Below are 27,989 nucleotides of genomic sequence, written 5' to 3'. Positions count from 1 at the left end.
CAGCGGCATAGTCCCAAAGAGGACGAGTACGAATTCTTCAGGATGGAGAGTAGATTACAAAAAGACAAGAGTCTGTGACTGAACTTGGAGGGTCCCAACATTTAATGGCCTGGGTGGGAGAAAGGACCTACAGAGGAATCTAGGAAGGTTTGGTAGGCAGAAGCTGATGCCGTGAGAAAATCGTTGCTGATCAAAATATTCTTTCTACCAAGTGACTGGAGGCTGTCTTCTTAGTGGTGGTGAAAAACAGATGCTTCTGGGCATGCTCGGTTCAGGACTGCAATGGGCCAAGTTTAAGTCACCTGAAAGAATTAGTCATCGTGGTTTGGTGACCTTGGTTGGTCCTCTATAAGTTTCTCCCAAAGAGTTTTAGCTGAAGGAAAAACAACAAAAAAAGACAATTTTCATGGCATGGTAATTGTGGGAGTTATACCTGGAAAATACCCAGCAGCTAATGCTGTCTCAAATGTTAACTTTTTAACAACCTGGGACGATGAACAGATACTGTGGTTTTGGCTCAGAATATCTCCCAAGATGCCAGCCAACACTGGTCTTCAGAATGGTCGACCCGGCTGAAGATGACCTAGTCATGGCTTCTTTCCCTCAGAGTAAGCAATCCAAGACAGAGGCTGAAGCCACCAATGCCCTTTACTACCCAGGCTTGGAAGCTAGACACCACCGGGATGAAGGAAAAAATATTACCCAGAATACTCAGAGGAGAGAGCTGAACGGGAGGTGAAAGCGACTCAGGGGTTCTCCAGTTCCAGAGCCCCAGACTCAGGGAAGTAAGAGAGCCCCACCCACAGTGTGAGCAGAGGAGCCCTCCCAGCCTCCAACCAGAACACAGCAGCAGAGAAAGGCAGGAGAGGTAGTCATTGTAGTGTCCATGGTAAGAATGAGGCCCACGGTCCTAGAAGACAATACTAGCACATCTCATCCAGCACTGAACACAAGCTTGCTGAAACCCCCAGCCACCGTGTGTGGGAAGCAAATCCAGCACTCATGGGTATAGTAACAGACTTGTTGGGGATTTAGCTCAGTGGTAGAGCGCTTGCCTAGCAAGCGCAAGGCCCTGGGTTCGGTCCCCAGCTCCGGAAAAAAGAACCAAAAAAAAAAAAAAAAAAGACTTTTAGGGGGCCCACTGGAAGCCGCGGCGGCTGCTGGGCGAGGAGGGCAAGGCCGTAGGATCCAGCAGCTGAGCAGTAGGACTAGACATACCAGCAATGACCAGCTCTCCTGTCTCCAGAGTTGTCTACAGCAGCAAGAGGAGCAGCAGTCCCCGCTCTCCCACCAATAGCAGTGAGATCTTCACACCAGCGCATGAAGAGAATGTGCGCTTCATTTATGAACCCTGGCAGGGTGTTGAGCGAGACCTGCGCAGCCAGCTGTCCAGCGGGGAGCGGTGCCTAGTGGAGGAATATGTGGAGAAAGTTCCCAACCCCAGCCTGAAGACCTTCAAGCCTATCGACCTGAGTGACTTGAAGCGCCAGAACATGCAGGATACCAAGAAGTCCGAGTGTCTGGCGTCCCTCCCCTGGCCTCCAGAAGATTAGGGTGCACACTTAATGTTGGTTTCCTCTGTTCTGTGGCGCTGCTCCTGGGAGGGGGGAAGGAGAGTGTGCTCTAGCAGGCCGTAATCCCCAGAGCCAGTAGGATTGATGATCAAGGCCCTACCTGTCCTCGCCAGGGTCTCAAGTTGCCCCTGTCACTGGGGTGGTGGGGGGTGGGGGATAGTCTGACTGTATCAGCCCTGTCCTTTTCCCCTGGCCAGCTGCATCTTGGGTAACACCTGGCCCTACCTACCCAGCCCTCTCTGCTGTTACCTGCCATGCCTTGCCCCTCTCTTTCCTGGCTACTTAAGGTCAGGAAGGAAAAAAGGGGACCTCTGTTTCTTTGGCTGTGGAACCTTGAGGTGACCAGAAAGTTGGACATGTGCAGTCCCACCTGCATCCAGTGTGGCTCTCTCCATGGAGACTTGCTGTTCTTCTGCCCTGGACATTTGGGGAGCTCCCCCTTCCATCCCCACTGTCCATCCTGACCCTTCCTTGCCCCTTTCAGAGTCGAATCAGCTCTGGGCCTAGGACTGTGCTGGCTCTCTGAGAGCAACTAGGCCTTTTGTCCTGGTACCTGCAGCCCTGTGGTCACAGCAGTGCCCTTGGACGGGGCACTAAGGCTGACCCTGAAGGAGTGGTGCTGCCAGACCTGTCCTGGCTTTCTGGGTTGTAGTGGGAGGATCACCAAGACCCCCTTTTCTCGTGCCCTCTTGAATCCAAGTGTCTATGTAGCTTTGGAGACTAAGGGTCTGTGAATAAAGGTGGGTGGCACTGAAGGAAAAAAAAAAGACTTTTAGGGACATCTCCGGTGCCAAAAGTGATAAGCCCCAAAGCCCCCAGAAGGATAACAGTAGCATCTAAGGGTAAGGAGCCACTAGGGCACACAATATGGTTGAGCCCCTTCTGTAGCCTGAGCCAGGGAGAAGCCTCAGCCCCCAAAGCCAAGACTTTGCCTCCTTTGTGTTCTGAGGCTGCTACAGCGATCTCGAGGCAAAGAATGATTCAGAGCTTTGTTCTGGCCTTGCTGGCAAGTTAACAAGTCCTCTCGCTAATGCCGCGGAGCTGGTATGATCCAGTGAATGGGAGCTCCTGCTCCTGTATCCCTGACCCGGAAGCAGTACACTGGCTGAAGTAACACGTTGGGCATGAAGACAATGGGGAGGTAACTCAGCAGCAGAGAACCTGGCACAGCTACTCTCGTAAGTGGGGAAATGTCCCACAGAAGAGAGAAGGAAGAGAACTGACTTTGAGAAGGCTGTTTCAGAGCACGCTGACCGGAGGAGTCAGGGCCTCGCCAGAGGAACCAGTGGAGACAGAGAAACCATCTCAAAAAAAAAAAAAAAAAAAAAGAAAGAAAAGAAAAAAAAGAAAAGAAAAGAAAGAAAGAAAGAAGGAAAGAGTTGTCAACTCAAGCAGTTAAATGTTGGGATATTTCTGCGGTTTTAATCTAGCAAGAGGATTTCAGCAAGCCTAAAATTGTCATTGGTAAAAGATCAGTGTCACTCAAACAGCCGTCCCAGGTGGAGTGTTTTTTTTTTTGTTTTTTTTTTTTTTGGTTCTTTTTTTCGGAGCTGGGGACCGAACCCAGGGCCTTGCGCTTCCTAGGTAAGCGCTCTACCACTGAGCTAAATCCCCAGCCCCCCAGGTGGAGTGGTTTTATTTGGTGGTTCTTTCTTCCTGGTCGGGACTGCACACTGTTGACATCCAAACATCTGTAAGCTTCCCGTCTGCTCTGTATGAAGCACCTCTGCCTGGCTGTCACACAGGAAGCCATAGTGTTCTCGACAGTGGACTTCAAATGACAACGAGAATGCTTCTTTTAAACATCGGGTTGGCGAAAATTAAGAGCCAGAGCGGTGGCGTGCCCCTTAATGCCGGCACTCAGCAGGCAGAGGCAGGCAGATCTCTGTGAGTCTGAGGCCGCCTGGGGCCTACAGAACGAGTCCCAGGATAACTGCGCAAACGGTGAGACCCTGCCTCAAAAAGGGAGGAGGACCTAGTAAGCGCAAGGCCCTGGGTTCAGTCCCCAGCTCGGAAAAAAAAGAAAAGAAAAAAAAAAAAAAAGGGAGGAGGAGCAGAAAGAGCCCGGGCTACGGGAGATGTAACGGAACAACAGGTCCTCAAGTACACAAAGACTTGGGGCAACTTGCAATGGCTTCTTAAATAGATCGTCAGGAGCGTTAGTATAGCAACACTCACCTACACCCTCAGCTATCTGCAAGGCTGAGACAGGACACGGCCACTTCAAAGAAGAAAGGGGATTTCGAGAATAAAGACAGTTGAATAACAGATCCCATCATAGCAACTCCGGCCACTGTCAGCTCTTGCCCACAGGACTCGTCCATGCTTCTAGCCACGTCTCTCCCTCCAGTACTTGTCTCTATCAAAAGATGTATTTATTATTTTTATTTTATGTGTATGTACCACACACGTCCTGGTGCCTGGGGAGCCCGGAAGAGGGGGCCTGATCTCCGTAAATATAGATACAAAGGGCTGCGAGCCATCCCCTGGGTACTAGGAACTGAGCTCTGGGTCCTCTGCAAGACTAGCAAATATCGTAACCATTGAGCCATCTTGCCAGGTCCCCAAACCAAAAGGTTTGCCTGTCAATGGGGGGAGGGTTAATAAATATAAGTATGTCAGTACTGAGAAGTCAAGTCACGTCTGTAGAAAATGTAGAAAGAACTGTTGGCTGCCCTGACCGATTAAATTAAATGAGAAAGGGCATTGCTGGAGGACAAAGGAATATGTGTGTGTGTGTGTGTGTGTGTACATGCATATACATGCATAAAATGTATATATGATGTGTGTATATGTATGTGTATATAATTCCCTTCTGTAAAAGCAAATGACAAATTCATAATATATCGTGTATCTGTTTATTCCCATGTGTGAGAACATGCATATCTTTCTTAATGTTTACTTGATTATGGGGAAGGTCGTGTGAGTTTCTAGCATTGAGCAAATGACCTGGCTTACGTGGTGGTGGTGGTTCAGGAAGAATGTATAAGTGAGAGCATAGTGGGGAATAGAAATAAAAACAGATAAGCTAAATAGGAAATACCATTATCTGTAAAGTGTGATGAATGTGAAGGGATCGAACATCTAGCCGTTCTGTTACCGTGAATCTGCAAAGCTGATATGCACACAGCGGGGGCAGAGAACCCCATCATCTGGATGGTAGAGTCTTTTTTTTCTTTTTAATGTCCCAAAGGTTCGTTTTATTGGCATTTGAACCAAAGTCCTGCCAATGGACAAAGGCAAAACCCTGAAGAGAGGTGGGACATCAGCCTCTTACTCTCCGGATACAGCCTCTGAGAATCCGCCCAGACACTCCCACTTCGCCAGTGGTCAGAGAAAGGGAGGTGGCTTAAGGCCGGATGTGCTGCTTTCACGGGAGTCTGCTGATCCTGAGACGGAAGGCAGGGAGTCTTTGGGGGTCCCACCTGTTTAGTTCCGCAAGAAAACAAGGACAGAAGTAGAGAACAAGGCACTATGGCCTGCACTTAACTCGGTCTTTATTGCTGTGTCTCTGGATTTGTAGGTCACTCGTCTCGACTTTTCAGGTCCCACACGATTCCTTGGGGCGGACGACCAGTGACTGACACAGCATATACAACTTGGAGGCCCAGCTGTCCTCTGGATGCACCACCGCGGTGATCCCATCAAATGAAGAGCTGGTGCAGTCATATACCATCTCTCTGTTGCCCTTCATGTGTAGGTATGCATGGCAGCCGTCACGCCCGTCACATTCCAACTGGTCTGTGGTCCTGACTAATGAGTACGCAAACAAGCTCACAGATGGCTGCTGGTCCTTCCGCGCAGTCTCCCGGGCCATTCCCGATACGATGATACAGGCTCCACAGCCGCAGGAAATAAACAGATCGTTACCCAGAATGCCATCGTCCATATGGTAGATTCTTGTTCCAACAAATGAATTGACACTTAAGGTGTATTTACAGCAAACCAGTTGCTGATTGTTTCTCTACTGCATCTTGCCTGTCAGTGATACAGATGCAGGAACCGCCTATTTGGGGGGTTATGTTTGCGAGATGATGCCAATAACTTCAATTCTCGGTTAACTCAAGGCACAACTCATGCCTGGTGCAAACTGGTCCACGCGAGTCTTTGGAATGCAGTGACATTCTCAATGAATCATGTCAGGTAAAGAGGCTGGCTTCACGGCCATTAATGCAACTGACCCTGGACTGTCGTGGCAATTCAGTTACCACTGAGATGAGAAAGGCAGAACTATTTCACTGTGTATTTCCTCCTGGACTTACTGGTACGGACAGGTTGTAAGATACAGAGAAGTGTGTGCAGTTCAGCCTGCTCCAAATGGGGTCCTCTGCGCTTTTCGTTTAATTTACTGTTTTTATGCACTGGCTCTTCAGAGCTCGGCTCTCGACGAGTCCAGTAGTGCATTTGCCAAAAGGAATCCTTCTCCTCATTTCCAGCAAAGGGACATATGGCTTTCTCATCCACACGTGCCTGTGGTGGAGCCTATCTGCATATCAAGGTCTGTGCCAGACGCCAGGCTCCCTCAATCCCTACTCACAGGTCCGTGTTGTGCACTTCAAAGCCCCCAGGGCAGCTCCCAGGTTCCCTTTTTCCGAGGAACCCTTTCCCTAACAACACAGCGATTTACCCCCTGTTGCTTTCCTAAGGGAGGGCCTTGGCTGTGTGGGATAAATGGTTCCCTTTCCATTCACAGAGTGATTGTTTCTTTACTGCCTCCCACACATTCAGTCTCAAAACAAACAAATGAACAAACAAACAGCCTGTTCTTGAAACGTTATTGGTAATAGGAAAAGGTATACAAGTAAACCAACAAAAACAGAAATACGCTAAGTACTTACCACAGGGAGCTGCTTAAATAAACTGAGACACATCCTTTATCAGTAACCTTTGAATGTGATCATTAAAAAAAGGGCAGATAACCCAATTTAAACATTACACAATAAATAATATGAATATGTACACTATGTTTTTAGAGAGAGAGAGAGAGAGAGAGAGAGAGAGAGAGAGAGAGATCCCTGAAGACAATCTATGGAAGCTGATTCCCTCTCTCGTTGTGTATGTTCAAGGGGGATGGGGAGGTGGAATTGACCTCAGGTCACCAGGCAGCAAATGTCTTTACCCATTTGACCCTCCTTGCCAACCAAATATTTACAACTTTTAACTATCAGTCTTCCAATTTTGTAACTGTGTGAAGCAATCTTTTCTGGTCTTATAAACATGTTCTTTTTTAGTTCAAAGGCCATCACGTGACCATTCCTGGAAGCCATGAACACACACGCCACTTCATACCAGGAACGGAACCAATAGAAAAGACAGTTCCACCAAGTCCAGCTTTGGGTGAACAGTGAGGACCACTGGGGCCACTTACGAGATGGTGGGCAACTGAAGAGTGGCTACATCCTTGAAAAGTCTCCCCTAGCGATTGTTAAGGGCTTAACTACTCTGAGGAGCGTTGTACTGGCTGGTTCTGTGTGTCAACGTGACACAAGCTGGAGTTATGGAGAAAGGAGCCTCCCTTGAGGAAATGCCTCCATAAGATTCAGCTCATGAATGAGGCATTTTCTCAATTAGTGATCGAGGGGGAGGACCCAGCCCATTGTGGGTGGTGCCATCCCTGGGCTGGTGGTCCTGGGTTCTATAAGAAAGCAAGCTGAGCAAGCCAGGGGAAGCAAGCCAGTAAGAAACATCCCTCCTTGGCCTCTGCCTCAGCTCCTGCTTCCTGACCTGCTTGAGTTCCAGTCCTGACTTCCTTTGGTGATGAACAGCGATGCGGAAGTGTAAGCTGAATAAACCCTTTCCTCCCCAGCTTGCTTCTTGGTCATGATATTTTATTCAGGAATACAAACCCTGACCAAGACAAGCCAACATAGTGGGGTATTCCTGTGACAACCTGACCATGTTTGAAGGAAGACTGTGTAAGGACTTTGGAACTTTGAGCTAGAAGAGCCATTGGGTGTTCAGAGCTCTGTGGATGTTCTGTAGGAGCTTGGAAGATAATGTTGAGTACTGTGTAAACGATGAAGGCCTGCTTTGTGAAATTTCACAGGGACAATTAAAGACTCTTATCAGAGCCATTGCTGTTTTGATTGTGAAGATTCTGTGGTTTTGGTTAGCTGGGGCTGAGGAATCAGCTGTGATTAACAAGATACCAGAACTACTAAAGCGAAACCTTTGCATTATTGGGACTATTGATGCTGGTCAGCTGGAGCTAAGAAATTAGTGCTGATTAAGAAGAGACCAGCATCACTGAGGTGAAATCTTCTGGGAAGTGTTTCCTGAGAGCACAGAGAAGCTGTGTTCCAGAGGCAGCCACGGTTGTACCTTGTGTTGGTAGCCAGACTTGGTAATGTATAAGAGTCACCCAGGTGGGACTAGTTTTGAAGGCATGAAGGGGTCATGAAGAGCAGCTGAGAATTGGCACTGTGAGAGGCGAGGAGAGGCCATTGGTGAAGGTGCAGCCTCAGAGGCAGTTCAGGCCCAGGACTGAAGGGGTCGTGCAGAGACGCTGAGGCTTAGCACCATGAAAAGATCCTGAGAGGCTGTTTGTGAAAGTGCAGACCAGTTGCAGCAGAAGACAGCAGAGTTTTGGAGATGCCAGTGCCATGAGATGACCACCAAGAACAGCAGCAGCAGCTGGAGCCTAGAAGACAAGGTGTGTGCTACAAAGGGCAGAGCTGGAGAAGTGACCCAAGCCTTTGGAGGAACCCAGAAGATTGTGAGTGGATCCCAAACATTGGATGGTTAGACTTTGATTTTGCTTTTGACTGTGACTGTGCTCTGATATTTTTCCCTCTTGAAAGAAAAAAAGTATTTTAGTGGAGCCCACAGATAAGAGACTTTGAATAGTAAAAAGATTTTGAAAAAGAGATTGGATATTTTAAAGAGGTTGAAATTTTAATATGGAAGTATTTATATGGATTTTTAAAGTTATTTAGATCTTGAGGATGAAGAAAGTCAGGGTTGAGGCTTAATAGTGATGTGTTTGTGTGTCAAGTTGACAAGGAGTCAGTTGTGCTGGCTGCTTTTATGTGTCAACTTGATACAAGCTGGAGTTAGCACAGAGAAAGGAGCCTCCCTTGAGGAAATGCCTCCATGAGATCCAGCTGTAAGGCGTTTTCTCAATTAGTGATCAAGAGGGGAGGGCCCAGCCCATTGTGGGTGGAGCCATCCCTGGGCTGGTGATCTTGGGTTCTATAAGAGAGCAAGCTGAGCAAGCCAGGGGAAGCAAGCCAGTCAGTATCATCCCTCCATGGCCTCTGCATCAGCTCCTGCTTCCTGACCTGCTTGAGTTCCAGTCCTGACTTCCTTTGGTGATGAACAGCGATGTGGAAGTGTAAGCTGAATAAAACCCTTTCCTCCCCAGCTTGTTTCTTGGTCATGATGTTTTGTGCAGGAATAGGAACCCTGACTAAGACATGGGGCACGGCGTCTGCGTGGCTTTGGTAGCACACCCATCTCCACCTTCCGTGAGGGAATGTTAGTGGGCCAGTCTTGTGAGGAGTCTAATGTCAACAGTCAGCAGCCATGTCAGTCATGTCAAGGCCAGACAACAGAGTTCCACAACACTGTTCCCCTTCAGATACAGAGGATAACAGGATATCCTCTTTTTATGTGGCTTATTTTGCTTAGCACAATGACCTCAGTGTCCATTCATGCTGTCGCATACATCAGAATATTTTTGTGCCTGGATTATCAAACCAAATAAACAAAAATCTTAAAGGGTATGGAGTAGTACTTAACTGTGGCTTCGCTTTGGATTTTATAGTTTTTTATTTTCCTCCAAGTTTAATTTTTTACTTAAGATAGATGTAGGATGATGTCATTATGCAGCAAGGCGGGTCCAGGATAAGGCGTAGCCTATCATTGGATGAGAAGGGAGGGTAGGCGGGGAAAAGCCTAGGAAGGAGGGAGGAGGAGGAGCGAGGGAAATCAAGATGGAGACAACAGAGCAGGATGATCCAGATTGAGGTAGACTGGGTTGATTTTGTCTTGTCTAGGTGGACGGTTTAAATCTTTATTAATTGGCAGTGAATTTATTGTGTGGATGTATTGTGGATTGGGAATTTAACATGTAAATTTGATTGTTGGGTTACAGTTAGTCGAGTCTTGATTTTACGGGGTAGGTGGCTGGAACCAGTGTGTTCCGGGCTGGCAAGGGCTGGCCAGGGCGATTAGCATTGGGAGCAGAGATACCCTGGGGCTAGACGATAGCTAGGCTAACATGGCGTGGTGCCACACTGAAGCCAGCCGCCACTGAGATAAACTAAGGTTAGTTCTGCATGGCCCTACAACTAACATCAGGGAGCAAACGCCTGGATCCGAGAGTACCAGGGAGGGGCCAGCGTGGAGCGGTGACCTCAGGAACCAATTGTGCCCTTTTTTAATCTTACCACAACAGATCTATCCATCCATCCATCTATCTATCTATCTATCTATCTATCTATCTATCTATCTATCTAGTTTTTCCAAGATAGTTTCTCTGTGTAGTCCTGGTTGTCCTGGGACTTGCTCTGCAGACCAGGCTGGCCTCAAACCCACAGAGATTCCCCTGCCTCTGCCTCCCAAGTGCTGGGATTAAAAGTGTGCGCCACTGGGGTTGGGGATTTAGCTCAGTGGTTGAGCGCTTGCCTAGCAAGCGCAAGGCCCTGAGTTCGGTCCCCAGCTCCAGAAAAAAAAAAAAAAAAGAGAGAGAAAAAAAAAAAAAAAAAGTGTGCGCCACCACCACCTGGCTTATTATTTAAAGCACAGGAGTGGAACTGTTTTCTTTACAAACCAGGGACAGCTCCTCAGCTGCAATGCTGCTTTTCGTTTTGTTTTAAGATTTATTTTTATTTTAAGTATGTCAGTATGCCGTCGCTGCCTGCAGACACACCAAAAGAGGGCACCGAATCCCACTACAGATAGTTGTGAGCCACCGTGTGGTTACTGGGAATCGAACTGAGGACCTCTGGAAGAACAGTTGGTGCTCTTAACCGCTGAGCCGTCTCTCCAGCCCAGCCTCGGTACTTTGATGTTTCCATTTGTTTGTTTGTTTGTTTGTTTGTTTGAGGAGATGTCACTTTGTAGCACTGACTGGCTTGGTACTTGCTAAAGAATAAATGCTCTTACTAAGTACAAAAGACTCCACTGGTATATGATTTAACCATTGAAGGGGAGTAAATCTATAGAGAAGTGACACCTCGCAGACTATTTACAAGTGCACACAGAAAAACATAAAAGATGCATCATTTTTGAAGTCTTGGGTTATACAAGTTGTTTCGGGACAAACCCAGGATGCCTAGCAAACTGTGATGTGACGTACAGTCAAGGAAAATAACTTCAGGCCCCATAGTCCTCCTACCTTGTTGGAAAGGTGCTCTTCAGAAATTCCCGTAGGATGCAGTTAGGGACTCTGTGCTTCCCAAAGTTTAGGCAGGTCACTGAGAAGAACAATATACACACTCAGAACGCCACGGGACCTCTATGGTTCTCTCTCACTGTCTTCATGCTGGAAAATCATTTATTAATATTAGTCATCTCATTGTAAACTCTTTAGCAAAACAACGGGCTCTTGAAATTTTCCACTAGTTGATATATCTGTGGGTGACAAGCCATTACTCTCACCCAGCTGAAGGAAATGGGGACTGTCCTGCCCTTTCCATTCACTTCCCACAGAGCAAAGGTTAAAGTATTCCTCACTCTTTTCCCCCAGCGAAGAATTTGACTGAATTTATTGACCCATTGACTCGGGTGAGTCTCTGACACCCACGGGAGTTAAGGACTGGCAATCAAGAGAGGCACTGAGATGGGAGCTTCCTGGTGTCGCTGCTGTGCCTTTCTCCTTGAATTACGTTTGGTTCGCCACGTTTGGGAGTCCCCTGTACAGCTCAGGAGATGGCTGGCATTTCTCGAGAAGTTCCTCTGGATTCCTCAACAATGAAAGATTGTTAGATGTCCCTGGAAGACACTGGTGGGAGTATCCAGGAGAAAGAGGCCCAGCCTGTAATCTCGCAACTCAGGAGCCCCGGAAAGCAACAAAGTACACACAGCGCAGGTGAAAGAGTCACATAGACACAATGGGAGCTCTGTTGCTCGGGAAAGCAGGGTGACCACAGCTGTGTCTTCAAGGACAGCCTGGCAGAGAACACTCTTTCTCCTTTGTTTTCTGAGCTTGAGAAAAGTGGGGAGGAGGGGAAGAGACATCGCCCAACTTTCCCCTGAGAGCAATCGTCCACGAAAACTCACCTGTACTAAGAGAACAGGGAGAGCTATGGAGTAAACAGGCGATGTGGTATTTTAATGGGTCATGCTGAAGCGTTAATACCTGGAACCACATGAGATAAAACCACACGTTTTAGTACCTGAAACCGCATGAATGACTCTTTGAATGTGGCTAGAGTGGGCTGTCCTCGGGGAAATCGTTACCCAGAAAGCAAGAGGATTTCTAGAGAGAGTGGTAGTGGCTATTGGATGAGAAAAGTAAAACTGTTCTATATTTATGCCTCACAGGTTGATACCTCTCACCCTGACTGCAGATGACCAGGGTTTTCTAGTCTACTCCCCTTAAAGTATAAGCTTATAGAGTCCAGGACAGAGGCAATTACCTCTGTGGGCATTGCCCTTCAGTGAGTAAAGACATTTATTCTCTATCTAGATATAGACGTATCTAAATATGTATAAGATCCAAAAGCACATAGTAAGCTATGTCTGTCTTGGGTGCTGAAGAGATGGCTCAGTGGTTAAGAGCATTGACTGCTCTTCCAGAGGTCCTGAGTTCAATTCCCAGCAACCATATGGTGGCTCACAACCATCTGTAATGAGATCTGATGCCCTCTTCTGGTGTGTCTGAAGACAGCTACAGTGTATTATATATAATAAATAAATTTTTAAAAAAAGATATGTCTGTCTTTATGTTTAATTCACAGCGTGATTGGGGACCAAAAGTTTGCATTCCCCTCAAATGTATACCCAGAACCCTTAACCTTCAATGTGCCAGTCTTTGGAGATGGAGCCCCTGGGAGGTAGCCTAGCTTGCTTTCTGCTGCTTTGGTAAATACCATGACCCGAAGCAACCCAGTGGAGGAAAGGGTTTATTTTACCTTATAACCCCCAGCTAACAGTGCATCACTGAGGGAGTTCAAGGAAGCAACCTGGAGGCAGGGACTGAAGGATGGCCATGGAGGAGTGCTTCTCTGATAGGCTTGCTTGCTCTCCCTGGGCTCTCCCAGCTTGCTCTCCCTGGCTTGCTCAACCTACTTTTCTATATAGCCCAGGACCAGCACTATCCACAGTGAGCTGGGCCTTCCTACAGCAATCAAGCAATAAGAAATGTCCCCGTAGATGTGCCTGTAGTAGAGACTACTCCTCTGCTGAGGTTCCCTCTTCCTTGGTGACTCTAGTTTGTATCGTGTCAAAAGGAAGCAGCCAGGAGGTCCAAGTTAACTGAATGAATGGGATTGGTGGCTTTGTAAGAGGAAGAAGTAGAGCTCTTTCCTGTCTCAGGTGGCCCAAGTAGGCCATGTGAGGACATAGCCCTAAGGTGGCCATGTGTAGCACAAGAGAGAAAATCCTCACCAGGAACCAAGTGGACCAGCACCCAACCTTCCCACTGTGAACCAAACAGACAAGCATCCACCCTTCCTCTAAGACTTGGAGAAGAAATGAATGTCTGTTGTTTAAACCCCACGGTCGGCAGTGTTTTATTCCGGCAGATGCAGCTAACGATGACAAAGTTAAGAGGCTTAAGGAAAAAGAATGAAGACATACTGTTTGTTTGAGACAGGGTCTGGCTGCAGGGCCCAAACTGTCCTTAAAATCTGGATTCTCCTGTCTCTACTTCCCTAGTGCTGGAACGTCAAGAATGTGTTACCAGCTGCGACCACAATACTATCTTGAAGACCAGCTTTGGCTAGTGAACAAAGGAATAGAGGACAAGTTTCAGAAGATCGGGCCAGAGGTGACAGTAGCTTAGCTAGAATCACGACAGCAGAAGCCAAAAAAAGTGAATGATAGTTGGGAGGTAAAAGAGGACTTGAAACAGAAAGCAATTAGGTTGCTCATTTGAATAATTGCTGGCCGATGACATCTACATTCACAAACACTAGGAGATACTAAAAGAGAGCAGCCTGGTTTCTGCTTCTGTTTTTTTAAGAGAAGATAGTTTTTGGTGGGGAGAACAGATGTGACTTCAGTTGTAGATAGATGCCTAGAAACATCAGTATCATTTGGAGATGTGTAAATGGAGATTTAAGGCCAAGGCTCTGGGCTCGGCTAGGCTGGAGATAAACATTGGGTGAGGAGAGCATGAAAGATGGTCTCGGGGCTGGAGAGACGGCTCAGCGGTTAAGAGCACTGACTGCTCTTCCAGAGGTCCTGAGTTCAAATCCCAGCAACCACATGGCGGCTCACAACTATCCGTAATGGATCTGATGCCCTCTTCTGGTGGGTCTGAAGACAGTGACAGTGTACTTGTATATAATAAATAAATAAACCTTTTTTAAAAAAAGATGGTCTTTTTAAAGATGGTCTCTACAGCCTCAGAATAGTTGAGAGTATATGAAGGGAGAGTAAAGTGTGGAATCAGCCCATGCTGAAACACTGAGGACTGGGAGCTGGAGAAATGGCTCAGTGGTTAGGAAAACTCGTTCTTCCAAGGCCCTAGATTCAGTTCCCGGCACCCATGTGGCTCACACCCATCTATAACTTCAATTTTAGGGGATTCAATGCCCTCTTCTGAACTCTGAAGGCACCAGGCATCCGTGTAGTACACATCCATCTACGCAAGTAAAACACTCAATCATATGCTATTTATAAATCCAAAAAAGCTTTTAAAAAAACAAAGGACTAAAAATAAATAAAAATAAAGATTTAAGGACTGAGTAGAGGAACAGGAGTCAGCTAGAAGCTAGAAAGAACTGATTAGAGAAATGCAGTCACAAAGCCTAGAAGGTACAAGGTTTCAAAAAGAAACCTCTGGAGTTTGGGCCAGAGAGCCAGGGATATAGCTTAGCCAGCATGGAGTCCTAGATTCAACCCCCCCCCCCCGTGTGTGTGTGTGTTTATGTGTGTGAGCATAGGTGTGTGTGCGAGCATGTATATGTGTGTTCATGTGTGTGTGTGAGCATGCATGTGTGTGTGCAAGCATGCATGCATGTGTTCGTGTGTGTATGTGTGCACACATTGCATGTGTGTGTTGTATGTGTGTGAGCATGCATGTGTGTGTGAGAATGCATGTGTGTGTTCATGTGTGTGTACTGTATGTGTGTGAGCATAGGTGTGTGTGAGCATGCATGTGTGAGTGTGAGCATGCATGTGTGTGTTCATGTGTGTGTGAGCATGCATGTGTGTGTGTGTCTGTGTGTATCTGTGTTGAAATGAATGCTTGATAGTATTATAGGAAATTCACCTTTCTGTGTCCCTTTATAACAATTCGCCCATTGAACCAAAACATTTGAAACCTGTAGCCATAAGCTTCTTGCCCAACAGGCCAGTGATCTCTCTCCTTCCCTCCCTTCCCCTTCTCCTCCCCCACCTTCCTCTCCTTTTCTCTCACCCTAGCTGACCTTAGCCTTTCAGGAGCTAGGATTCAAGGCAGGCACCACAGATGCCTAGCTCAGACCAGTGAGCCTTAACATATGTTTACCAGACTTTAAGCAATGTCAATATCACCCAGGAACCTGAGAGAAATACCAATTTCAGGGCTCACTCCCAAAGCTCAGCTTCTCAGTCAGAAACACTGGTGTGTGGTTCTGCAATCTCTATTATTCACCCTCTGTTGGAGATATAATTTTATCCTTATAACTTCTGCTTCTTCACAGCACTGGAGTATACAGGTACTCTGGGATCTCGTAGCTGTGTGCCGTTTCCGGCGGTTTCTGTCAACTAGGAACTCAACAAACTCTTGCATTTGACAGTTTAAATTCCTGCGACACATATTGTTGGTGAAACTGCAAATTGGTACAACTTAGGATAATTTGGTACCATTTGCCAAAATAACAATAAAAACATAGATTTGATCCAAAAATTCTGCCGCTGGGAATTTATCCTACAGATCTGCCTGCACACACAAGAGTGAGTATCTCTCCCTTATCTCAGCCTGAAGCCCCAGTCACTCAAACACTAGTTTCAGGTTACCCTTCTCAACCCCTCAGGGCTTCTTAAACCTGAAGGAATCATGCTTCTTCTGCCAGTTGCAGGCCTCACTACCGGGTCAATTAAATGCTCTATCAGAGGCTCCATCAGCCCATTCCAGTGACCCCTCTCCCTGTGAAGCAAGCTGGCTGGCTAATCACACCTCCTCACACCTGCAGCCAGGGGCTAGTCACCGGCACCGCCCTCTATGGTCAGTTGAGAGCAGCGGTAGAGAACCTCTCAACCTCAGCGTTGTTCAAGCCGGCCGGCGGGCCGACCATGAGGCCGAGCCTCTCAGTTCTATCCCTCCCTTCCCTCTCTTCCCTCTCTCTCTCCTTCTCAGAGCGGAAGGGAGCTGGGCTCCTCCAGGGTTCGGTGACACCGGCCTGCCCCGGGCGCGCGGTTTCCCCGCGGTGGGCGGGGCTCGGGGCGGGACGGGTCCTCTGGAGGCGGGGAGGTGGGGGCGGGGCAATGGAGGGGGCGGGGCGGGCGGGATACTAACCCCGGTGTCGGCGACGCGGTCGCTGCAGTCGCTTCAGCAGCTGGACCCCGAGTCGCAGTCGCTGGGGCCGCTCGCCGCTCGCGTGGGGCTCAGCCGGGCCCGTAGCCATGGAGGACTTTATCGTGATCTCCGACGACAGTGGCTCCGAGAGCTCGGCCGGGACCCGCTCGGGCAGGGCGCGGAGGCTGCGCCGGGCCCTGTCCCGGACCCCCGGCGCGCTGCCCCGCCGAACCGTGGTGAGTGAATCCACTGCCGTTCGCCACGCCCGACGGGAGCCGAGCGTCGCCCCCTCGGGGCCTCGGCGTTGCGACCGTGGTACCCCGCCGCCGTGTCTTCCCGCCTTTGGCGGCCTCCGGCCTCGAGGAGCGCGGCGGCGCGGCTGGAAAGGCAGGCCTCGGGCTGGCCAGTGCTGAGCCCTACAGGGCTGTGCCGAGGAGCCGGCCGAGCACATGGGCGACACATTGAGCACCAATGCGAGCTGCCAGGCGGTGGCCAGCTGTGGCCTCTGGCCTGAGCTGGCACCTAGCTTGGGCAGCGGGAGAAGTGGGGGGTCCTGGCCAGGCCGCAGCCGCTACCCGGACCTCGAGGCGGGCGCGCGGGAGCGCGTAATTGTTTGGCTTGTGATGGGCACAGATATGTGCAAGGAGGTAACAGGAGCCTCGGCTGCGAGGAGGGAAGCGCCGCCCTTGGCACCGTGGCGGCTGCGCTGCAGGGCCTAGTTCCCGAGCCAAGGGCCCGATTTTTGAGTTGTGGAGAAGGACGGTTTGTTTTGCTTTGCAGATGCGAATCACATACAAAGCTCGGGGGCGGGGCACTCGCACCTTTGTTTTTCCTCCAGGTTCTCTTTATCCTTGCTCCTGAAGTGGTGGAATAAAAATATCTGTGGTCTCCGCCTTTCTAGAACTCTCCACAGAAATTTAGTGAGCCCCTACCGTGATCCAGATGCTGTGGCTTCGATTAGTCCAGGGATCGGTCTCTGATCTTCCTAATATATGACCTAAATCAAGGTCAGCTACTCCATAAGCATGCAAATCACTTTTTGAGTGCTCATTCCTTTTAGGTTGCCTTTGGGAAGTTGCAGGGTCCTCCTACACCAAAGGTAGGTGTTTTAGGATTACTATTGCTGTGATGAAACACGATGACCCAAAGCAACTTTAAGAAGAAATGGTTTATTTAGCTTACAGTTCGATGTTCATACTATAGAAGTCAGAACAAGAACTCAAGCAGGGCAGGAACTTGGAGGCAGAGGCTGTGCAGAAGCCGTGGATAAGTGATGCTTACTGTCTTGCTACCTCTGGCTTGCTCATCCTGCTTTCTCACAGAAACCAGGACCACTAGCCTGGGGTGGCCCCACCCACAGTAGGCTGGGCCTTCCCACAGCAGTCGCTAGTTAAGGAAATGCCCTACAGGCGTGTTTACAGCTGGATCTTAGGACATAGATTCTCAATTAAGGTTCATTTCTCTCAGATCGCTGTAGCTTGTTACAATTTGATGTAAAACTAGCAGGCTCTAGTTCCTCTTTAAGTTTCCTCTTAGGAGAGGAACCTAATTTTGCCTTTTTGTGCTATCTAGCTTGTAAATATACCTTTATGGTAGTTTGTCTTTTAACAGTACCTTTACTGTGGTATGATTCATCCATCCTACAACCACCATAGCTAATCAATCGTTTACTTCACTCCGAAAGGAAACCATGTGTTCTTCAGGTCCACAAACATCTTTGGAAAAGTGACCTTTCACCACCTTGGATTATGAATGTAATTTTAAATAGAGATAAAGAAAATTTAGGGTAATAAGCAATAACTTTCCCATTCCCACTGTCTGGAGAGCTACAGTGTGTGTGTGTGTATGTGTGTATTACTATAGAAAAATATCTATATATATTTTCTAATGGGTTGTACTAGTTTTTTTTTTTTTTTTTTTTTTTTTTTTTTTTTTTTTTTTGGCCGGGTCTTCTGTAGTTCAGGCTAGCCTCAGATTTGCTATGTAGCTAAGGATGACCTTGATTCTGATTCCGCTTTCACCTTCCGGGTATTGAGACAAGTGTACTTGGTTTATGGGGTGCTGGGGATCAAACGTAAGGTCTCAAGTCTTAGACAGGCATTATACACAAACTGAGACGTATCCCCAACTATGAGATTAGAATCGTCTAAAAATCTCTTAATAATTTAGGTGTTTAAATTAAACACCTCTAGCATATTTAGATTATAGACTATCTTATTATTGGTGTTCCATGTATATATTAAGTATCTTGGCACGTGGTAACTTATCAATTTCATGTTCTGTCATTAAAAAAAAATTATTCAGCTGTGCCAGTTTGTTCTTGCTATTGAAGACTGATGGAACTGTCTGCAAAGTAAGGTCATTACAATGGAATATGTGCTGCCCCAGATTTTAATTCGGTTGTTTCTTTCTTTTAAAAATATTTTTTAAATGTAATTATTTTATGTATGCATACACTGTAGCTGTCTTCAGATACACCAGAAGAGGGCATCAATTCCATTACAGATGGTTGTGAGCCACCATGTGGTTGCTGGGACTTGAACTCAGGACCTTTGGAAGATCCATCAGTGCTCTTAACCACTGAGCCATCTCTCCAGTCCCTGGGTTGTTTTCTTGATAGTTTTTTGTTTGGTTGTTTGGTTGGTTGGTTTTTGGTTTTTGGTTTTTCAGGTTTGTTTTTTTTTTTTTTTTTTTTTTTTTTTTTAGTATTTTTTGTTTAATATATTGTGGATAGTAGACTTCTATCAGATATGTAGTTGTTAAAAAATCTTCTCCTGCCAGGAGGTGGTGGTGCACACCTTTTATTCCAGTGATTGGAAGCAGAGGCAGTCGGTTCTCTAAGTTCAAGGCCAGCCTGTTGTACAGAAAGAGTTCCAGGACAGCCAGGAATACACAGAGAAACCTGTCTCAAAAAAAAAAAAAACCAAAAAAACAAAAAAACAACTTTTTTTTCCTGAATGACTGAGTCCTTTGCCATGAAGAAGTCTCTTGGTTCTAATTTATTAATTATTGATCATAGTGCCTGCATTAACAGTGTTCTGTTCAAAAAGTCTTGTCCTGTACCAAGAAATTCAAGGCTGTTCCCCCACTTTCTCTTCTATCAAATTCAGTACATCTGGTTTTTATGTTGAGATCTTTGATCCATTTGGAGTGGACTTTTGTGCAAGCTGATAAATGGGAATAGATCTATTTGCATTCTTCTACACGTAGTCATCCATGCATTCTTCTATATGTTAATCTCTACACCTAGTCGTCCCTGCATTCTTTTACATGTAGTTGTCCAGTTTGACCAGCACCATATGTTGAAGATGTCTTTTTTCTAGTATGTACTTCTAGATTCTTTATCAAAATTCAGGTGTCCTTAGGAGCATGGACTTGCGTCTGGGTCTTCAGTTCCATTCCATTGACCACCCTGTGTCTATTTTTGTGCCTGTGCACCGTGGTTCTTAGTACTATAGCTCTATAGCACAAGTTGAAATTGGGAGGAGTGAGACCTCCAGCAGTCCTTTATTGTTTGGAATTATTTTAGCTATCCTGGGTTGTTTTGGTTTTTTTTCCATACAAAGTTGAGGATCGGCCTTTCAAGAATTGTGTTAGGTTTTGGTGGGAATTGTGCTGAATCTGTAGATTATGTTTGGTGTTAATCCTACTGACCCATGAGCATGGGAGATGGTTCCACCCTCTAATATCTTCTAATATCTGCCAGAGTTGGGGACTGCTTCCCTGGGTGGAGATGGCTACAGGTTTCCAGGGAATGCCTGCTAGAGGTGGGGGCTTGGGTAAAGCACAGAATGGTGGGAGGGAAATCTGTGTGATCCACAGGGGATGGGGAATGGGGCAGAGCACGCACAACAGGTACAATTATCTCATCTGGGCATGAGGCTGGAGGACTGGATTCGGAGGAGAGGTGAAGATATGCCAGTAACTAAATTGTGTGGTGTTTGTTTGTTTTTGAGTCAGGGTTTCTCTGTATAACAGTCCTGGCTGTTCTGGAACTCCCTTATAGACCAGGCTAGCCTGAAACTCACAGAAATCCTCCTGCCTCTGCCCCCTGAGTGCTTGAATTAAAGGTGTGCACCACTACCACCTGACTCCACAATTTATTTTTCCTGGTCTTTTTGTTTTTTTTCAATATACCAAATGAGCTCATCAGAAAATTGGAAAACAGTGACAGAGCAAACAGGACAGATCAATAGAAGTCACCAAGTCACAATCAGTGGGCAGGGGAATTAAGTAAAACTCAGTAACTACATAATTATATAGGGTACTATGAAGCAATCCAAAGTATTTAAAATGGAATCTTAAAAGAACAGGAATAGGGGCTGCACTGACTGCTCTTCCAGAAGTCCTGAGTTCATTTCCCAGCAACCACACGGTGGCTCACAACCATCTGTAATGGGATCCGGTGCCCTCTTCTGGTGCGTCTGAAGACAGCTACAGTGTACTTATATATAATAAATAAATAAATCTTTAAAAAACTAAATAAAAATAAACTGAACTTTCACTAGTACCCCTGCACTACAAGATACAAGGCTGGAAAGAAACAACATCAAGGAGAAATATATATTTCCACAAAAAAGTGAAGGGCACCAGAAATTCTTTTTTTTTTTTTTTTTTTGGTTCTTTTTTTCGGAGCTGGGGACCGAACCCAGGGCCTTGCGCTTCCTAGGTAAGCGCTCTACCACTGAGCTAAATCCCCAGCCCCAGAAATTCTAAATATATGCTTAAATGCTAACACTTTAAGAAATAGGGGCTGGGGGCTGGGGATTTAGCTCAGTGGTAGAGCGCTTACCTAGGAAGCGCAAGGCCCTGGGTTCGGTCCCCAGCTCCGAAAAAAAGAACCAAAAAAAAAAAAAAAAAAAAAAGAAAGAAAGAAAAGAAATAGGGGCTGGAGAAAAGGCTCTGTAATTAAGAGCACTATCTGTTTTTCCAGTGGACCTGAGTTCAATTTCTATCACGTGTGTGTGTGTGTGTGTGTGTGTGTGTGTGTGTGTGTGTATGGGTGACAGTGCCCCTTTAAAATATATATATATGTATGTATGTATGTATGTATATATATATATATATATATATTTTAAGAAGAAGAAGAAGAAGAAAAGGACTAGAGAAAATGCTCAACAGTTAAGAGCACTGACTGCTTTTCCAGAAGACCCAGGTTCAATTCCCAGCATCCACATGGCAGCTCACAGCTCTCTGTAACTCCAGTTCCAGGGGATTTGACACCCTCATATGGACATGAATGCAGGCAAAACATCAATACACATTAGAAAGAAAGAAGAGAGGGCTGGAGAGATGGCTCAGCGGTTAAGAGCACCCGACTGCTCTTCCAGAGGTCATGAGTTCAATTCCCAGCAACCACATGGTGGCTCACAACCATCTGTAAAGAGATCCGGTGCCCTCTTCTGGTGTATCTGAAGACAATTACAGTGTACTTATATATAATAAATGAATAAATCTTAAAAAAAAAAAGAAAGAAGAGAAAAGAAATAGTTTCTTTAACAATAACTTGCTTGAAAAATGTAGTAATAAATATCTATTTATTGCAGAGGAGTGAGGCAGGATTGCCACAAACTTGAGGCTAGCTTTGGCTATAAAATCTGCCTCAAAAAAACAAAACAAAACACAAAACAAAAAACAAAAAAACCAAAAAAAAAACAACAAAAAAAAACACAAAAATGAACGGAAGTAGGGTAATGTGGGGGCCTCAGTGACCTTCATGGGTAGCAGAGTGACGAGCTGTTGGGGGCAAGAAGTCAGTTCACTGTAACATGACTCAGTAGCCAGTGTTGACTCAAACTTCAGAGTCTGACCCCACGTGGTTTATTTAAGCACAGCACAGTCTGGTGAAAACCATTCTTGTAATGACTATCTGAATCCTGAGTGCACAACCAGCATTTCTGATTCTCTTTGAGGAACAAAGTAAACTAAATAGAGATCAGACAGACACATGTGGTACCTCCCATAGAGATAGACTCTGTAGATTGACTGAGAAATGGCTTGTGTTCATGAGAAGGATCCGGAGGAAGGTCCAGTAGTGGAAAGTCCTTGGCCACATAAATCGTGTAAAGGTGACCAGGCTAGAAAGCTCATCCACTCCAGCCTTCCCAATGGAAAGCAGGTTTACCTTCCTTCCTTTGAAGGAACAGTCTTCTGTGCTTAACAGTCCAGATTCCCTGCTGCATCCATGAGCACAAGGACCTCCACGCCAACTACAGAGTGAAAAACCGAGGAGCTCACGCTTATACAGGTTTAAATTAGTTTATCAGTGTTTATAACTCACAAAAAATGGGTGAGGAACAAGGTAAACAGTATTTTTTTAAGGTTCCTATATTTTTATACTAAGTAATCCTTTTTTTTTCTAAGCATAGTAGCACATACTAAATTTCTAGACTATAATCCCAAGATCAGCCACTGAAAATGTAATTAAAAGATATATGCCTAGAAAAGCAAGAGGAATTCAAAAGAGAAAGTTAGAAAATCAAAAGGCGATTATAATCAACTGCAGGTAAAAGAGCAGGAGCAGACATAAAAGGGTCTGGAGAACCTTGGCACCACGTGTAGGGATAGACAGGCCAGTGAGTAGTACCAGGCTCCTGATGAAGAACTTCATGGTTCCTGGTAAGGCATTTGACCTTAATCCTGGCACTTGTGTCAAACTGATGATGGTTGAAATTGGAGGTTGGAATGGTAACGTGTATGTGCGTTTATGTGTATCAGGGGGTGGGGGGGGTTGAACCCAGGGCCTTTTGCAAGCTAGGCAATTACTCCTACCACTTAGCTATGCCCTCAACCTGGTGATGTTGCGTTTTAGCAGTTGGCTGTGTGAGAGGAGTTAAATCAAGTGTGGAAGTAGACTTTGAGCTCTGCATGTTCACCTGGCTGTTGAGTATCCTCAAAGGCACTGATATTGTCTGTCTCCTCCCTAGAAACTGAGACTTCCAACTTTGCCAAACAGTTCCTACCCTAGAACTAAGTGTACATACCAGATTTTTACTTGACCCATTCAGAACTCCACATATTTGAATCTGTTGACAGTGGTGACCTTGACATCTATTAAGAGAAACAGCACAAAAGCAGAAGGGACTATTTGGAAGGAAGAAGGGTTACCAATGAGGAACAGGGAGGATGAAGAAAGCAGTTCATGACCACCAAGGCAAACCAGAACAAAGTAGAAGGCTATGTACAAAAGTCTAGCAAAACACTTACCATGCTAAATAAAGACCAGTCATACAATTTAAAAGAGAGAGAGAACTAGCATGCTGGTTATGGTGCGACACCACTACCAGACCATAATGTGCCAGCAGTGCTGGTACCAGGCAGGCGAGAAGACACACTGAGACCACCACAGTGTTATTCCAGGCTCACGGCACAAAGGTTGGTGACAGTGCCCCTGATGACATCATCAAGCTTTCCTGTTTGACCAACCTTCTGAGGAATGGGAGCAAGTATTAGTGGTGGTTTCCATTAGTTCAAACTCAGACTGTTGCTTCTCTATCCCTTATTGTCTTAAGGCCTACATGGAATGTTAAGCCATAGGTGAAATATTAAGGCCTGTGTAACTGTTACCTGTGTAGCCTGCCATTTTGTGCTGTTACTACTAATATAATAAGGAACATCTCTCATATACTGTTACTGCTATTAGGATGTTCTGTGCTTTGGTGTTCTTGGAAGGCAATCACAACAGAAGTCAGTTAGAACAGCTTTCTATAGTTAGCCACAATAAGCTTGGACCTGAGCCAACTCATCCAGCAAATGGTATTTGCCTTTATAAGTTGCCCCTGGGATGGACTGCAACATAAGTGACACCTGCACCTATTTAAAATAGTGGTCAAGTAACGTTTAAGTCCCCAAGACCTCCCTGGGAACTATTATCAGAAAGAGACATTTAATTGACATCCTTGTAGACAATTAAGACATAAATGTGTCAAGTCTCCTACCACAGTTGAATACCCCAACCAGTGGGAGCAGGAAAAGTGTACAACAAGGACATGTTCCTAAGGAAGTCCTCTATCCCTAAATACTGATTGGTGAAATAACTTGGCACCAAACTCATTATCACAGTTCAGCTCCCAAGTCTGATTGATCAGTCCTGGGGCAAATGCTCAATAAATATCCCTGTCTACTGAGACCAGTGTTCATATAGTTTGTGAGGTGACTCCTGGACTCCAACATTGTTAAGGCTGATTATATCCAGGTGTAGTGGTGCATGCCTATAATCTCTGAATTCAGGAGGCAGAGTCAAAACTTGGATCACACTGTGATCCCTGAGAGTGTATTATTTACTAGGGAAAAATACCTGTTTCTGGTTATGATATGGCTCAACTCTAGCTCGCACCTTTAATCCAAGAGCTTTTGGTTTATTGTAAACAAGATTAAATAAAGTCAACTCTGGTCAAGCAGCCAGCTGTCAGAGAGTGAACATAGGAAAAAAATAGGAAAAATAAAAGGAAGTCAGGAGGACAGATAAAAAGAATAAAAAGATTCACAAGAAGTAGAAGGGAGGAATATTCAGTTTGAGGATTTTTGAGAGGGCATGAAGAAGGAGAGCTTTGTTTTGGGACATCGGTTATGGAGGAAGGTCATCTGGATGCTCTCTCTGCCTCTCTGAGCTAGCAGGCCTCCACCTCAGCATCTGACTCCCGAGTCTTCATTGGGAAAATCAAATGATTGAGATTTTGTTTAAAACATTTGGCACTCCAATGCATGGCACGACCATAAGGACAAAGAAATCACACCAGCTGCAGACAAGCTGAAAAGCCATCAGATAAGGTAAGTCACCTGGGAAGTCCTCAAGGAGAGAATTAAGGCTGGGAAATAATACAAGGTGCTAGGACCCTGTATAGTGGACTTTAGATGCTTAAAAATAGAGCAGAAAACGGAATATAAATGACTGAACTGAGATTGACAAATGCTGAGTATAATTACTATTGTGTGGTCAGCAGCCTACCCTGAATAGCCCTAGTTTTTATGTTAAATATGAAAAGTGGACTGATAAAATTCAAGCCTGAGAAAGTCTTATAAATGACAATAAGAAAAACACTCATGCACAGACAGAGGAATCTAGACAAGGACCTACCACATCGCCACATTAAAACTAAAGAGGGGTAACCCAAGGTTGTTAAAAACCCAACCTTAGTTTTTCCAGTAACTATACAAGACCTACCAGGAGACAATAGGCACCCCCAAAGTTATGAAGTAGTTAAATGGATTCCTATAGACAATCAATTCAAACAAGATTTAAGGAAGCAGTAGTTTCATATGGTATGCATCTACCCCATGTGAGGCAAATGTTCTATTCATGGCCCACTCAGAACAGAACTGGTCCTCAGTTAAAATGGTGAACATGGGGGTTGGGGATTTAGCTCAGTGGTAGAGCGCTTGCCTAGGAAGCAGAAGGCCCTGGGTTCGGTCCCCAGCTCCGGAAAAAAAAAAAAAAAGTGGTGAACATGGTAAAAAGAGAAAGCTAGGACCACAGAACAACAAAATAGGGCTAGAGGTACTAATTTTTCCCAAGACCAGTTGCTCGGTGAAGGTTAACATGCTGAGTTACAAAGGCAGCTTGAATTTGATAACCGCACCCTGACACTATGTCCTGTGGCAGTTCTAAATGCTTGAGGCAAGGTTGAAAAGTCAGAAAGAGATCTGAGTTATTTATTAATATATAAGACCCCAAAGAAGCCTGTACTGAGTTTTTAGGAAGACTGACTGCAACTGTCAATAGAATGGTATCAGATTCAGAGGCCAGGCAAATATTAATTAAATGTTTTGCTTTTGAAAATGCTAATTCGGAATGCAAAAAGGTGATTAGACCTTTAAAGGCAAGGTCAGCACCAATAGATTAACAGACTAGAAATATGGCTGATATTGGATCTCACATTTATGATGCTACTCTGATAGGAGAAGTAATTTCTAAAAATGTTAAGAAACATCAAAATGTCAGATGTCTTAATTGTGTCTCAAAGGTCATTTGAAGAGGGATTGTAGCCAAAGCATTTCTAGAAACAATGTTTTTTTCTAGAGCTAATACAAAAAGAAGGCCCCAGCCTTCTGGAGTATGCGAAAGATATGGCCAAGGCTGGCATTGGACTAATGAATGCAGATCAACAAGGAAAAGGCAAGGTAATCCGTTGTCACTGTATGGAGTCTGCAAACCCAATATTTGAATTGGAGTCAATCATCCCCCGTCAGCATTGGAGAAACTCATCCATAGAGCAATTAAAACATTTAATGCTTGTTGCTAAAAACTACACTTCTCTGGTCTAGTCAGGGATAGAACAGCTTCAGGCAATAAAACAAAAAATTCTGGAGAGAGCAGAAAACAGTTAATTTACAAACTACTATAAATGATCAGAGACCAAAGCTAAAAATACAAACAAATGACATTGAAATAGAAGGTTTAGTAGACACAAAAGCAGATGTAACAATAATTTGACCAAAATTTTGGCATCTAGATTGGCCTTTTCAGGAGGTAAATATTCAGCTTCTAGAGATTAGAACTTTATCTTAGGTAAAACAAAGTACAAGATGAGTCAAATTTATAGGACCAGAACGACAAATAGGAAATTTAAAGCTAATATAGTCATGAATCTATGGGGACCTGATTTGTTGCAGCAATGCAAAGCACAGATTAGCATTCCCCCAATCTCAGAAACAAGCCATAAAGTAAAGAACGCTTCTGAGAAAAATATTAAGAGGTATTATCAAGAACAGTCATAGACTCTCCAGGTGTTCATAAACAGGACATGACAAGTATTGGTCTTTCAAAGGTACCAACTGCCCTACCTATAAAAAGGCTAAACGTGTGTGGGTGGGATATTGGCGTTTGACGTGAAAAAAATTACAGGTACTAGAACAACTGGTACAGGAGCAGCTGAGTGCTCAACATACTGAAGAATCTACCAGCCATGGAATCCCCCTGCATTTGTTATAAAAAAGAAATCAGGAAAATGGAGGATATTAAGATAATTATGATGATTCAGCCAATGGGCTCTTTACAACCTGGAATTCCATTGCCTTCTGTGTCTATGGCCTTTGATAATAATTGATTTAAAAGATTACTTTTTCATAATCCCTTTGCATGAGCATGATAGGGAAAGGCTGCTTTCTCAGTACCAACTTATAATAGTTGTCTACTAAAGAGAAGTGCAAAGTCTTACCACAAGGAATCTTAAACAGTCCTACCGTGTGCCAATATTTTGTACAGCAGCCATTAGAAATAAGTAGTAAACAGTCTCCTCAATCTAAAATTTACTATTATATGGATGATATCTTACTGGCTGATTCAGCTGCAGATACTTAGGGGAAAAAATTGATGAAGTAAAGAGTATTTTGTGGGCTGGAGAGATGGCTCAGTGGTTAAGAGCACTGACCGCTCTTCCAGAGGTCCTGAGTTCAATTCACAGCAACCACATGATGACTCACAACCATCTGTAATGAGATCTGATGTCTTCTTCTGGTGTGTCTGAAGATAGTAACAGTGTTCTCACATACATAAAATAAATAAATTTTTTTTTAAAGAATCTGAGGTCATTTTTTAATAATTTTTTTTTGGTTCTTTTTTTTTTTTTGGAGCTGGGGACCGAACCCAGGGCCTTGTGCTTCCTAGGCCAGCGCTCTAACCACTGAGCTGAGGTCATTTTTTAAAGAGTATTTTGCTTTGCTGGGGATTACAAATTGCTTCTCAAAAAAGGAGATTCTGTTAATTATCTAGGATGTGAGATAGGTTTCAGAAAATTCAACTGCAGGAAGTAAAAATCAGGAGTGATCAATTTCAAACTCTTAATGATTTTCAAAAATTGCTGGGA

General features: G+C 45.2%; 2 protein-coding genes and 2 long non-coding RNA genes across 6 annotated transcripts in view; 3 read left to right on the top strand and 1 right to left on the bottom strand.

Annotated features, from left to right (window-relative positions):
• Positions 1-79: 79 nt before the first annotated feature.
• Positions 80-16,127, bottom strand: LOC134482678 (uncharacterized). Its single transcript, XR_010059084.1, has 5 exons — positions 15,857-16,127; positions 11,799-11,877; positions 10,915-11,061; positions 3,753-3,933; positions 80-373 (listed from the first exon to the last, which is right to left on the bottom strand). It is a non-coding gene; the product is annotated as an uncharacterized LOC134482678 (long non-coding RNA).
• Mcrip1l1 (MAPK regulated co-repressor interacting protein 1 like 1) lies at positions 1,202-2,936 on the top strand. Its single transcript, XM_063276872.1, has one exon. The coding sequence runs from the start codon at positions 1,224-1,226 to the stop codon at positions 1,551-1,553; it is 330 nt and encodes a 109-aa protein (XP_063132942.1). The 5' UTR covers positions 1,202-1,223; the 3' UTR covers positions 1,554-2,936.
• LOC134482679 (uncharacterized) lies at positions 4,797-11,809 on the top strand. 2 transcript variants are annotated; one of them, XR_010059086.1, is made up of 3 exons: positions 4,797-5,274; positions 6,806-10,576; positions 11,266-11,809. It is a non-coding gene; the product is annotated as an uncharacterized LOC134482679 (long non-coding RNA). The 2 variants fall into 2 exon arrangements; XR_010059087.1 differs by lacking the exon at positions 4,797-5,274 and having other exon boundaries at positions 9,461-9,542; positions 10,413-10,576.
• An 82-nt stretch (positions 16,128-16,209) lies between the features above and the next one.
• Positions 16,210-27,989, top strand: part of Simc1 (SUMO-interacting motifs containing 1) — a 45,156-nt gene continuing 33,376 nt past the window's right edge. Inside the window, exon 1 of one of the 2 annotated variants that reach the window (NM_001400839.1) lies at positions 16,210-16,421. In NM_001400839.1, coding sequence (NP_001387768.1) covers positions 16,293-16,421 — 129 coding nt within the window. In that variant the 5' untranslated portion in view covers positions 16,210-16,292. Of the gene's footprint in view, positions 16,422-20,787; positions 26,305-27,989 lie in introns of those variants that run through there. The other variant, XM_063276005.1, reaches the window with a different exon arrangement.

Source organism: Rattus norvegicus, chromosome 17, assembly GCF_036323735.1.
Source record: "Rattus norvegicus strain BN/NHsdMcwi chromosome 17, GRCr8, whole genome shotgun sequence".
NCBI lineage: Eukaryota > Metazoa > Chordata > Mammalia > Rodentia > Muridae > Rattus > Rattus norvegicus.
This window is presented reverse-complemented; position numbering and strand designations above follow the sequence as displayed.

Excerpts from the sequence above, each read along its gene's own strand:
- Mcrip1l1 (XM_063276872.1), top strand. The coding sequence starts at position 1,224 with ATGACCAGCTCTCCTGTCTCCAGAGTTGTCTACAGCAGCAAGAGGAGC.